Source organism: Lucilia sericata, unplaced genomic scaffold (assembly GCF_015586225.1).
Source record: "Lucilia sericata isolate MDLA Ls3-8-SP2 unplaced genomic scaffold, ASM1558622v1 Contig000253F_arrow, whole genome shotgun sequence".
NCBI classification, from domain to species: domain Eukaryota; kingdom Metazoa; phylum Arthropoda; class Insecta; order Diptera; family Calliphoridae; genus Lucilia; species Lucilia sericata.
The window spans coordinates 23,987-37,887 of record NW_023994279.1 but is presented as its reverse complement, the minus strand read 5'-3'; the positions used below and the strand labels follow the sequence as shown (position 1 = coordinate 37,887).

The window sequence follows — 13,901 nt, the reverse complement described above, 5'->3', positions numbered from 1 at the left end:
CAAGTAGGAGGATTGCAATGGAGTAAAATTATCAATTATGAAGACTTTTTGTGAACATTAGAACTAGTAATTAAGTGGTTCTAAAGCACCCAATTGGGTCCAATTGTACTAGTATAAGCCTAGAACTAGTAATTTTTGAAACACACTTAATGTTAATTTGAGCGTTAAGATGGTATAGGAAAGTTTACAGTTGGGAACTAGTACTGGTGATTTTTGTATTAGTAAAATACTAGTTTGGTACTAGTTCCATTTCCTGTAGAGAGATTATTCATTTGAATTTCAGAAAAGGACTGTTGAAATGTTTCATTTATTTCGAAACAAAACAGTTTGAAATTAGGACAATTTTAAATGAAAAAGCAGGAAATAATAATGTAATTTCGAATGTAAAGCAAAAATTTTGTTAAAAAGGGTATCTTCGAATTTTAGTAAAGAAAATCGACATCTTTTATTTTCTCCAGACAAACAGGACCACTGCAATACGTAGCGACTACTATAGAGGATTTCGACAATATTCTTTATGAACTTTGAGGATTTTTAATAAAAATACAATACATAAACAATTTATCTAAGTAAAAACTATTTTAGGGAAATTAAAATTTTTGCAGCAAATTTTCAATTTCCCCCCGTGGATCCGCGCCTGCTTTACAGTAACAACTAGTAATAATTGAACCGTTTCATTTGAATTTGGCATGAGTCCATTTAGTTTTAGAATAAGATATAGAAGCTTGTGCGTTATTTATTTATTCGTTTTAATATATAATAATACATTTATTCGTTTTAATATACAATTATAATTTTTCATATTACATAAAAATTTAAATGGATATTTCGAAAATACTTGATTTCTTTAATGTATACCATTTTCATATTTCTACTTTTTGTTTAAGGGGGTTTTGCATTACGATACTTTGTATTAATATCAGAGTTTCATTGTCTTTAATACAAAATCAATTTTGTTGTCAAAATGTATTGAACAATTTTCATTCATGTATTAAGTAAGAACCTATTTTTTTGATTTATTTTCAATTTCAAATGGATTATGAAGAAAGTTATGGTGGGAAATAAAATAAAATTAATTTACAAATTGACATCAAAAAGAAAATTTTAAATTAATTGTATATTTTGTAAAAAAAAATGAATTTAAAGTATTAAAAGCTCAATAAAAGATGTTTTAGATTTTCAGACTACAATACATTTTCAAATAATACTTTCTATTAATACAAAATTATACATACATACATACTTACATACATACAACATACATACATACATACATACATACATACATACATACATACATACATACATACATACATACATACATACATACATACATACATACATACATACATACATACATACATACATACATACATACATACATACATACATACATACATACATACATACATACATACATACATACATACATACATACATACATACATACATTATTTTATTATATAGGAATATCACGTGGTGGAAAAGTAAAGAGTTGAAAAGGGAATAACTAAAACCACTTTATTTTAAAAACGGCTATTTCATGGGAGTCAATTGTTTACTACGTTAGTTTAGAAACAAGTTAGAGTGCTATATTCGGCTGAGCCGAATCTTAAATACCCTCCACCACCTACTTTTATATTAATACTTTGTTAATTGATCAAATATTTGTAGAAATAAGTTTTCTCATGTCTTAAATAGAAAAACCCCAAGATTTAAACAGCTTAAATCTGTTACGATTGCAAGATTATTATTGAACATTACAAACGCCATTTTTATGGCGCCCTAAGATATGCTTTAGCGATATTTAACAATGCATGTATGCATGTGTTTGAAAGACTTAGGGATTTTCAAAATAAATGTAACATTGTTCTACACAAATTGATAATGCAACTAGTTAAATACGGTTAAAGAGATTTTCGGGACAGGACCTAGTATGTGAGATATGACCAATTATAGAACGATCGTAAAAAATTCTTTAAGCAAAATTTCTGTACATAAAAGCTATATTTCAGTCAAATTTTGTATCTATATCGTAATTTAGGAAGGGAAACTTGTATGGAACCTATCGCACCCATGTTAGAACCGATCGTGAAAAAATGAAATGAAATGGAATTTTTGTATACAAAACTAATATTTATGCCAAATTTTGTATCACTAGCTTTATTTGGTAATGAGTAATGTGCGTTTAAGAGATTTTCGTAAGAGGACCTTGTATGGGAGCTATAACCAGTTATATATATAAAGACAAAATTTTGGCTAAATTGTGTATCTATGTATATCATTATTTGGTAATGAATATTGTGCGTTTAAGTGATTTTCGGGAGGGGACCTTGTATGGCAGCTATGGCCAATTATGGACCGATCAGAAAAAAACTTCAGAGTAACATTTCTGTATATAAGGGCAATACTTGTACTAAATTTTATATGGAGATCTTTATTTAATAATGAGGTATATGTGTTTAAGTGATTTTCGAGTGGGGACCTTGTATGGGAGCTATAACCAATTTTAGACCGACCATCTTAATTTAGTAATAAGTTATGTGCGTTTAAGTGATTTTCGGGTGTGGGCCTTGTATGAGAGCTATGACCAATTATGGAACGTTCGGAAAAAAATTTCACTTTAATATTTCTGTATATAAGAGCAATACTTATACCAAATTTTATATGGATATATTAATTTAGTACTGAGTTATGTGCGATTAAGTGATTTTTGGGAGAGGATCTTGTATGGGAGCTATGTCCAATTATGGACCGATCCAGAAAATTTTCTCTCTCAATGAATTCTATTGAAATAAGATTTTAATTTGTAAAATTTTGTGAAGATATCAACATTCTGACGGAAGTTATTAACAAAAAACTCATTTTCCGGGAATATGTACTTTTGTATGGGATGTATATGAAATTGAAGACCGATTCCTCCAATTTTCAACAGAAATCAAGCTCTAGTGTAGAAACGAAAGTAGGGTAATTTTCATGGAATTATATTGCATAGTTTTCGTAAAAATTACATCAGAATGTGTAAAAAATACTTATTTTTTCGGAGTAGTTTTAAATTTTGATTCATAACTTTTTACGATGTGAACCGATTTTTTCAATACCAAACAACTTAGGAAAATGAAGAATATTTTGGGTGAATTTAATTAATTTCTATTGCTTTGTTTTATCGTGAGCGTGTTTTACACAGACGGACAGACGGACATAGCTAAATCGACTCAGAATTTGATAAGGAATATATATACTTTGTTGGGTCTCAGATGAATATTTATTGGTGTTACACACGGAATGACAAAGTTATATATACCCTCTGTCACCACTGATGGTGGTGGAGGGTATAATAAGCCATTACAAATAGAGAGTTAAAAACTTGTTTGGTATATTGATATGTGTTATGGGAAATGCATTTACATACTATGTATTAGTTTTTCCAAAACTTTTGTTGCCTTATTCATAACAATTTATCAAAGGTTTATAGAACAAATTTTGTATAAAGCTTATAAAGCTTTTATAAATTGTTATGAATAAGGCCTTTAATAAATGGAAAAATTTGTAATTTGTTTCTAATGCAAAATTCAATATTATAAACAATTTTCTCTTAAAGTATTTATGTTTGCATTATTGTTTTGTTAAAACTTTAATGATTTGTAGTAGATTCTTTTAATTTTCATTGTGTTTATAAAAATAATATGCTATATAAACATTTCTAGTTTCAAGAAGTTGGGAAAGGTTTCCTGATGAGCTGGCTTAAGCAACCGGCGGAACTAGCTTATCCATCCACGCATCGGAACTAGCTTATCCTCAATAATACATTTCATTTTATTAAAAATTTAAATTTAATTAAATTAAAGGCTTGGGTATACGTATTTAGCACGTTAAAAATTTAATTTTACTCACAAAATATGCATACATTCATATTTAGAATTCCCATTATTAAGGTTTTGGTATTTAATTTTATTTTCCCATTATTTAGCAGGGAAAAAATTAAATTAAAATTTTGTTGGAATTTTCATATATTCGGAACATCAGTGCGCAAAATTTGACCTATGGAACACTCATACGCATTAGTTAATAAATAAATGTATGATTAGTACCCTGGAAATTTCGAATCTACAAAATACACATATGTACGTACATAGAGAAATACATATCCATACAAATGTACATTGTGCATATATTAGACCGAGTCACAAAAAATTGTAAGTTCGCTTGTTATGTCATATTTACGATTAATACACCATTTGATGCAGCTTTTAAACCACTTTTCACTTTTGGTACCAAATATTCAATAAATTGGTTAAAAAATATTAAATTAAAAAAAATAATTAAAAAATACCTTTTTTAATTTGGTCCAGCTAAGAAACGGTCATCGCTAGACTTAAAATTATTTGGGAATCATCACAAAACAAAGCAAGCTAAATTTTGTGAGGAATAACACGATTTTGCTTTCCATACAGAGTGAGTCGGTCTAATGTACCTACGTATGTACATAAATAAAATGTTTGTGTGTAATGAAATTGGCACGCAGCACTGATTGACTGATTTTTTGCTACTGAATTTAATTGGAATTTCTTTTTACAACCAAAGGGTTAATACCATTTTGCAAAAGTCAAAATCTTCGTACATGAAAATCCTAATGATCACGCAATCACTGATACATGTAAATACGTTGTTCTTTCATCTCTTAATACAGTATGACTTAAAACTGGAAAATTATTTAACATTCGAAAAGAAGTGATGAAAAGATTGATTGTTAATCTGATCAAATTCTTCTGTATACATATGTATGTATGTAATTTACGCATGGAACGCGGTGTATCGCTATCAGTCTGTCCGCTACTCAACTTTGCAATTTAATTGGCTTTAATGTACGTACTCTCCTGTTAGGAACAATACCCAACTGTACGGAAGTTTCAGTGACAGAATATTAAGGCTTCTAAGCTGAAATTTTTTCGGAAATATTTTTTTCCTAAATCCAAGGAAATGTTTGTCTGAAAATTTCGGGACTTAAATTTAATTTCTTCATAAAATTGCTAAAATATTAGATAATTATAGGAAATGTCTTCCTTAAATTAAAAATGTTTTACAGTGATGATTTTACTTATTAGAATATCATATCATAATCATCATATACATATATAATTTCCTTAATTGTTTCTTCCCCTTCTTTGTCTATCCAGAGCTTTTTGAAGCCCACTGATGCGCCAGAAAACTGAAAGTAAAATACCTAGGCTAAATCCTAACGTAGCCAGATTTTTTATTTTTGGCATGTAACGGAGAATTAAGAGGAAAAAGGTGAGTGGTAAAATTTAATTTTTTTAACATTTTAGCTTTTATTAAAGTCCCCTAATGACATAGAAAGTTGATAATTGCAGTGGAGCATAGCCTTAAATTTTTGGACTACGGACGGAGAATCGAAAGTAAAAAATCGTGGCAAATCATCAATCAGTTCATTTTAGAATCCTTTAAAGACCAAGGAAGCTAAGAATTGCCGAGCATATAATACAGATGATGGGTATTCATTAATGTTGTTTGAATTATAAAATTTTGGACTATGGACTGAGTATTAAGAGGAAAAGTATTAACTAATTTGGAAAACCCTCAATGACATAGAAATATGAAAATTGTCATACCTGTTGTACGGACAAAGGAGAGTATAAACACCGAACTGTGTTTTTAATACCCGCTGTTAGGGAGGAGAGGAAAAAGAAAAAATTGGTCTGGTAAGTGAAAGAGGTTGTCACTCTCTGTTTAAACTTTCGGTGCCTTTAAACGAAACGTCTAACTTGACTATGCAGGCAAACTCAATTGATGGAAACCTGATTAAGAATACCAAATTCATTATTTAGGTCGAACCAACTATGGCACCCAGTTATACAGTTAATGCTGATGATAAATTATTTAAAACTTAATTGCAAAATGATAACCCATTTGGAGGTTAGGTATTACTGATAGGTGGTGATTTTCTCGAGGGTTTATCTGTGGTTCCATATTCTCATAGACCGGCTATTGTGCAAACATCTTTAAAATATTCAGCTATCTGCTCATTCGAGCTGCGAAGTTATCATACAGAGATTGACTAAAGATGGTTAAGAGTTTGGTATTGATTCAGTGGAATGGGAACCTTCTGCTGAAGCAGGTCAAATTTTTAAACAGTTTCGCCATTAGGAATGCCGCCTCAAGGTAGGAGCTGTTGTTATGCTTCTTTCGTTCTTTCAATACTAAAAAGGACAATGGAATGGCACAAGATTACAAGTCATAAAGCTATCAAAAAATCGTATTTGTTCAACTATTTTCTGAAGGAAGCACGGCAAGCGCAGAGTTAGACATTAGGACGAATACTTATAAAATTAAAGCTAATAACTACCCGTGTATTCGTTTGACCATGACATTTTATCTGGGATCAGTGTTTCAAAGTTCTCAACATATTCCGGGTCTGGTATGCGGTCGGTCAATTCGCCTAAATTTATTAGGCGTTCGGCTGTAAGTGCCACCTCATATCTTATATATGTTTCGATGGGTAGATATTTTGGTTGACGTAGTGCTCATGGTATCACTTACGCTAAACTCCCTGTAGTAGGTTAATATCACACACACACAACTCTGTCTGTCACCAGTATATTTTTGTCTAGGAAACAGGAATCAATATATTTAGCAATTCTTGTCTCTCTTCTGAAGAGACAGATTTTAGTCTTCGCCGGGTTCACAATCCGACCTTTCGGTTTAGCCCGAATCCTTTCTCTTTCATCGTCTGTTTAGCAGACAGATCTAAGTCCCATCTCGGTTAGGGTCCTTAGGAGGTTATTAATCGAGATTACCCATAGGTTAGGTTAGGTATCGAGGGCAGCTGCTTCATGAGCAACTCACTTGGGTCCATTTAAGGTTGGTCCCGTTGTGTTACCCTAGTGGTCACAGGAGTTTGTTATAATTTCACTCTCTGCTTCCAGAACTAAACCAACCGGTTTCATTTATGTAGCATAGGATATTCTTCAAGCCTATCCCTGAAAGCTCCTCCATACCAGCCAGAAAGGGAGCTCCAAAGTGATTCTCCCTACTCTCGGTAAACGTGGGGCAAAAGCAAAGAAGATGAGATATCGTTTCATATTCTTCCTCATTATGACAACTTCTGCAGTAGTCATTATATCCAAGACCTAGTCTCCTGGCGTGAGTGCCAATGGCACAGTGTCCTGTGATTACTAATACAAGAGTCCGTATCTGCTCCCTTCGGAAGCTCATAAGTAGTCTTGATCTGCTGGCATCATATAGGGGCCAAATAGACCTCGAGACTTGACAGGTGGTTTCATTGAACCACCTGATTTGGGCTTTCCCATATAGTTCGTTAAGAACAAGTGCCTTACAGTTTGTAAGGGAAATACCAGTAAAGGCGTCTATTTCCTCCTCAGCCATCATTGTGCCTTTCCTGGCTAGTTCGTTAGCTATACAGTTACCCTGACATTTATCATGGCCAGGGACCCATATTAGCGTTATCCTAGAATTTCTCGCTATCTAATTTAGAGATACCCGGCATTCTCTGATTAACCTAGATGTCGTGAAGACACCCGCTATATTATTTATAGCAGCTTTACTGTCAGTATATATACATATATCCCCCGATATGTGGTAATACCTTAGCCAATCCGCTGCTCTTTTAATAGCAGATATTTCTGCCTGAAGAACACTACAGTAATTGGGCAGTCGAAAGGATGATCTAATACCAAATCCTTCAATAAAGAAACCACCACCCACTTTACCACTCCTTTTGGAGCCATCAGTGTAGACTCCCGTTACACCTGGAGGTGGGTGAGGTTCTAGTTCGAAGTTCCTATGTGGAATCCTGAAGCAGAAGCGATTATCGAAGTTGGGCTTCGTAATGCAATAGTCAACATTCAAATGTAATAATTCGAAATGTTTTATAATTCTAGAATGCCCGTAGTCTCTGTACTCAGACCATGAGCCGCAGGCATTTAATCTGATCGCAGAGTTAAGGGCGAGTTGAAAGGCCATTAAGTCAGCTGGTAACCAAGTCAGCATGGTTAACAGTGCCTTGGTTGGCGTTGTCTTCATTGCTCCCGTAATAAGGATTGCAATGTTTCTCATAGTGCGCTCGATGGTTGCACAGTTTGTAGCATGCTCCATGGCATGCCACCATACTATAACCCCATAAAATAGTATGGGCTTGACTACTGCCTTGAAGATCCAGTCAATACCTTTCGGGTTAATGCCCCAGTTTGTACCAACTGCCTTTTTGCATGTATAGATAGCCACATTGGCCTTGTTAACCCGGTTCTGAATATTCAGATTCCAGGATAGCTTACAATCTAAGATTACGCCAAGATACTTTGCGTGATCCGAGATTTTTAATCTAATTCCATTCAGCTTTGGCGGTATAAAGTTTTCAATTTTATACCTCTTAGTGAAAAGGACTAGTTCAGTTTTCAGTGGGTTAACACTGAGTCCACAAGAAACACTCCATTTACTCAATAAGTTAAGAGCAGTTTCCATACAACGAGATATTGTATCGGGGAATTTACCCGATATCAACACTGCTACATCGTCGGCATAAGCGACAGTCGTAATTCTTCTGCTATCCATTTCAGACAGTAGAGTATTCATAGCCACGTTCCACAGTAAGGGAGTCAAAACTCCCCTCCGAGGAGTGCCACGATTGGCAAGTCGCGAGACGCAGACTCCCCCCATTGTGGCACTAATGACCCTATTGCTCAATAGCTTTCCAATGAGCAACTGAGTCTGGGAGTCAACACCCAGTCCTCCTAGCGCAGTTATGATGGCACTGGGTTCAACTTTATTAAAGGCACCTTCGATGTCAAAAAAGGTGACAAGAGAGTACTCCTTATACAGTAGCGAACGTTCAATATGTCCAACTAGTGAATGAAGAGCTGTTTCAACAGATTTACCTTTAGTGTATGCATGCTGTGATTTAGAGATTCGTTCCGGTGGGATGGTCATTCTCAAATGGACATCAATAACCCGTTCTAGGGTCTTGAGCACAAAGGACGCTAGACTAATTGGTCTGAAGTCCTTAGGTTTGGTATGTGATGCTTTCCCTCCTTTGCACAGTGGGAGAAATGGTCAATCTGCTGGATCATTATTTATATCTTTATAAATAGTGATCTGATCTATTAGAAATGTTCAGTGAAATTATAGCCAAGGACATGGTCTTTAAAAAAAAATTTTTTTGGGACATGCCACTTTCGTACAGGGTGCGCCATAAAGTGTTGTATCGGTCACCCTCGGTTGTTCATATATTTAATAGTAGTAATATGTTTATAATTTTTGTATTTCATTCGATTTAAACACTTTTTGAAAACGATATCATGTTTTAGACATTTTAAGTTATATTTATAGATATTTGGACTTATACCCTACAGTCAGTATGCACCGAAATTATTACTATTTTTTATTTTATTTTTGTATTTTAATATTTAAAACGTGGTTTATTTTTTATTTTTAAAGCATTTACGTTAAATTCTACGTTAATTCCTAAATATTAAGGCAATTTAATGGTGTACAATTTATTTTTTGAAAAATGCCATATACGGGGACTAGGTTCAAACATAGGCCAATCTTCATTAAATTTGGTGGGGGTATTTATGTTTATATTAAAGTTATTTTTGCTAAATATAATCGATACACTAGTATTTATATGGGAATTATGGATATTGACAATATTATTTAGGCTTATATATAATTTATTTGTAACGACTTTTGTAGAGATGCTAGCGTCTTTAAAAAAATTATGAGCTAAAAACCATATTCTAGATGTTCGTTTGTATGGGGGCTAGGTAAAATAATGGGCCGATTTGAACAATTCTCAATAGACTTCATCCTTCAGCAGAATAGTGTCATGTATGGCTGTTAAAAGTTTTTTTGTTGGTACTGGTTCACTGTACCAAATGAAAAAAGTGTGCGTTTTTTCATTTGGAACACTCATTAAAAAACGTGATAAGTCAAAAAGTTGCAAAAAGTTGCAGCTAATTTTCTTACTTGACATAGAAAACAGACCAAAAAAACTAATAAACTAAACGATAGAGCGAATCTTGTCGAATCCACCCAACTTTTATTCAACAGAAGATTTTGTTACACATAATAAAACACTCTCCTACAAAGGTCATTTTGTGTACCACAATTCGGAACTAACCCGTACAAGCAGAGGCCACAAACCAATTTTTTCCCTTAATAGATTCCCAATAATTTCAATTAAACCACTAATCCAAATAAAAAAATCTAAACTTAAGATTTTATGTGTAATCAAACTTAAACTGTAAAAAAGTGAAAAAATAATGAATTCAATTGCTAAAAAATATGCAAAGTTTGAAAGCTCACTAATGTGTGAATATTGCGAGTAAAATGAAATAAAAAAAATCAAAAATCACTTGGTTTCTTAGTTACCAGAAAATTAAAAAAAAAATTCAGAATTCTCAAATTTAAAATTTCCTTAAAGCGACACCAGATTGGCCATTTCTCCCACTGTGCTTTGGGAATGAAAACAACGTTATACCTCATCCACGTACTAGGAATATACAACGTGGTTAGGCATGCCTTGTAAATTAAAAGCAGCCATGGTATCACAAGATCTTCATTTTTCTGAAGGTCTGCTGGAATAATACCGTCGGGACCCGGTGATTTGTATGGATCAAAACTGTTAAGAGCCCAACAAATTCTCTCTCTATTGATGATAACAGAGCTGGGATTTGTCGTGTTGTGATCCAGGGTAGTCATTATCTACAATGGGCTGACATCCCGGAAAGTGAGTATCCAACAGGACTTCAAGAGATTCCCTGTTAGACGTAGTCCAACTACCACAGGGTTTTTGAATGTAACTCGGTACAGCCTGTGTAGTTGACAGAATCTTACGAAGTCGATTGGTTTCAGAGGATCTTTCAACATTAGAGCAGAAGTCCCTCCATGCCTTCCTCTTCGCGTTCCTAATCATATTCTTAAAGTGGTTCACAGAGGACTTATAGGGAGACCAGTTATTTGATCTCTTGGCCTCATTGAACAGCTTACGACACTCTTTTCTAGCGCGCGCAATGTCGAGATTCCACCACGGAGGCTTTGATTTTCCTCTCTTGGCGGAAGGCTTACAGGCAATATTAGTAGCCGAGCGGAAAGCTTCTGTTAGTTCTGCAACGGCCGCATCAATATCCTCCGTACTCTCAATAATAGGGGGAGACATAAGAGAAATGGAAAGCATACTATTTTGAACCTCCCAATTCGTTTTCCTTCTGTTAAGAATACTAGTAGTATTCACTTTTATAGTACCAACTGTAAAATCAATATACCGATGGTCCGATAGAGAACAGTCATTAGAAACAGTCCAGTTTGTTATACACCTGCGATGCTCAGCACTCACAAGCGTTATATCTAGTACCTCTGTTCTGTTAGATACAATAAAGGTGGGTTCTGAACCCCTATTTACTACTTCTAAATTTCTACTGAGAATGAAATTGAAAAGTTGCTCACCTCTAGTGTTGGTGTCACTACTACCCCAGATGTTGTGGTGCGAGTTGGCGTCATATGATGATGGAGATGTTGTGCTGATTCGCCTTATCTACCAAACTACGGACGCAATTATTGGGTGGGCTGTCTCCGTGGTCGTGGGCCATGTAGCTTGAAATAAGCCATGTCGTTACACCGTCATGCTCTAGTGCCACTGCAACAGTATCTTCATCACTAAAATCAGAGAGAATGAAGATATGCAAGGAGCTTTTAGCCAGTATACAGGATCGTACTTTACCTGAGTTCTTAACATATAAGAGTTTATAGCCCTTAAGGTGTAGTCCGCAAACCCGATCCTGATGGATCTATGGTTCTTGGACCATTACTAGCTCCTCCCCACTTTGTGCCACTCGGAGGAGCAGTGCAGCGGAAGCTGCTTTAGAGTGGTGAAGATTGATTTGCGTCAATCTCACCATCCTTTTCTACAACTGTGACGTTGACGACTTCCTGAGATAATTCCAGGGGTTCGTCATCGTCAACCACCTCATCCTTCTGAGTAAAGAGGGAGCTCATCATGTCAGAGATCGATCGAGCATCCTCTTTGTCAGAAGGATCGATGGCTTGGTTGCCTTCCGTGCCTTCTACCGACTGCACGGCATCTACATCCTCTGATTCCACCTTCGGAGAGGGATCGCCTTTGGGGTCACTGCGATAGACTCGAAGGAAGATCGTACCAAATCCATAGTAGACCTTCCCTTTTGTCTCTCTCAGTAGCTCCAAAGATTCCTTGTTAAGGATCACGATCACGTGTCTTGAAGGTCCATCAGCCACTGAAACCCTAACCACCAGCCATGGCCTCCTCCTCTGAACGTTGCCGTTTAGGCGCCGCTTCAGTTTTCACTTCAGCGGGAGGAGGAGCGTTGCCCGTGCCAGCAATTTGGGCCTTGGCCCATTGGAGCGAATCATTCTGCTCCTTGGTGAGCTCCTCAGATGTTTTAGATCCGAGTAGCTCGATAATTCTCAAGGCGAAACGCCTAGTAGTTGCAGCCCGCTTTGATGGTTTTTTGTGCCGAGTCGTTGTTGTTTGGTTGCCGGACTTGGCAGGGGGTGGTACGGACCCAGGACAGGAGGATTCCATCACTGAACCTGGGGGTACAGAAGGCACCTGGGATCCTGCAGGAAGGGACGACTTAGCCGACCCCTTTCCAACAGGACCCGAAACAGGGTTTTCAACCGGATTAACGGTTTGGGCTGATGCAGCTTTGGAGGAGCCTGCAGAGAAATCCAGGGGAACCTCGCCACTTAAAGAACAACTACTGATAGCTGCTTGTTTTTTACATTCCGCCAGCCTGGGTGTGCCAAACTGACTTCCTGCTTTGCCGGTAGCTCGCAAGCTAGCCTGACCCGGTATTGCCGCCTGACTAGCCTGGGTAACGGTCGCATTCGACTCTTCACAGCCCATTACCGACGCCGTGGGAGTAGGGTTCCCGGAGATTATAAAGCCCCTGACCGGGTACGCGGGGCATGCTTCCTTCTCACTTTCCATTTGGTTGTCTAAAGAGACAGTTGCATTTTTAACCTACTGCTAGGGTTAAACTGCCGTCCCCACAGGGGAAATCAGACGCAGACCACCAGCCGCCCAATATGGGAACAGACGCTGGTGGATTCAGACGGACACACATTTAAGTGTATGGCTCCAATAGAACCAGCCGGACAAGCTAACCCAGACCACCCCTCTCAGTGAGGGGAGAATAGTCTGGGAAAGCATCTGATAGCCGTCCCACAGGGAAACAGACGCTATCAGATTGGGGGAGGGTAGTTCTTAGTTTCGCGCTCAATGTAGACCCGACTGGAATGGGTGACCCTGCCAGGAATAGCCAACTTATGCTGGCCATTCCCTCCAGTTTGGCTCTACAAATCATTGCACTTAAGCATCTGCATCACGACAAGATGACTACCATCGCAGATGAGATTACCCATAGTAAAAGGCACAAAAAGACACCATGTGCTGTACCGCGAAATACCATTTTCCTGATTGTTTTATCCATCTGTTCCTTAGCATATAGTTGATGCAATTACGGAGCACCAGGTTAACATAAAACTGATGTAAGTATTGGATAAGAGTATCAGTATGCACTTAAGGGGCCTTCGATGTCAATGCATCCCCCCAGTATATAAAGTTTGCTATCGAAGATTTTGCCTTTGTAGTGGACAACTTCAGTGTCGGAGAATCGAAAATAGTGTCACAGAATTAAAAAAAATATTTTTTTATTCTTTTACTAATTTTATAAGAGATTTCATTTGAACAAGGTATTAAACATTAACATGCATATTTTCCATGCCTTATTTTTAAAAAAAAATATTTTTAGGGCCTGTCTAATGTATATCTATATGTTTAAATGTTAGTGAGAGAATGAGTGGCATTATTTAGGTAGTCAGCATAT

The 13,901-nt window shown here is 36.2% G+C and overlaps 1 protein-coding gene across 3 annotated transcripts in view; it reads right to left on the bottom strand.

The window, feature by feature from the left end:
• Positions 1-11,887, bottom strand: part of LOC119602791 (paired box protein Pax-3-A-like) — a 111,855-nt gene extending 99,968 nt beyond the window's left edge. The window contains exons 1-2 of one of the 3 annotated variants that reach the window (XM_037954497.1): positions 11,756-11,887; positions 11,482-11,691 (exon numbers count right to left, since the gene is read on the bottom strand). In XM_037954497.1, the coding sequence (XP_037810425.1) occupies positions 11,482-11,535 (54 nt within the window). In that variant the 5' untranslated portion in view covers positions 11,536-11,691; positions 11,756-11,887. Of the gene's footprint in view, positions 1-11,481; positions 11,692-11,755 lie in introns of those variants that run through there. The other 2 variants (XM_037954499.1, XM_037954500.1) reach the window with 2 other exon arrangements.
• Positions 11,888-13,901: the final 2,014 nt, after the last annotated feature.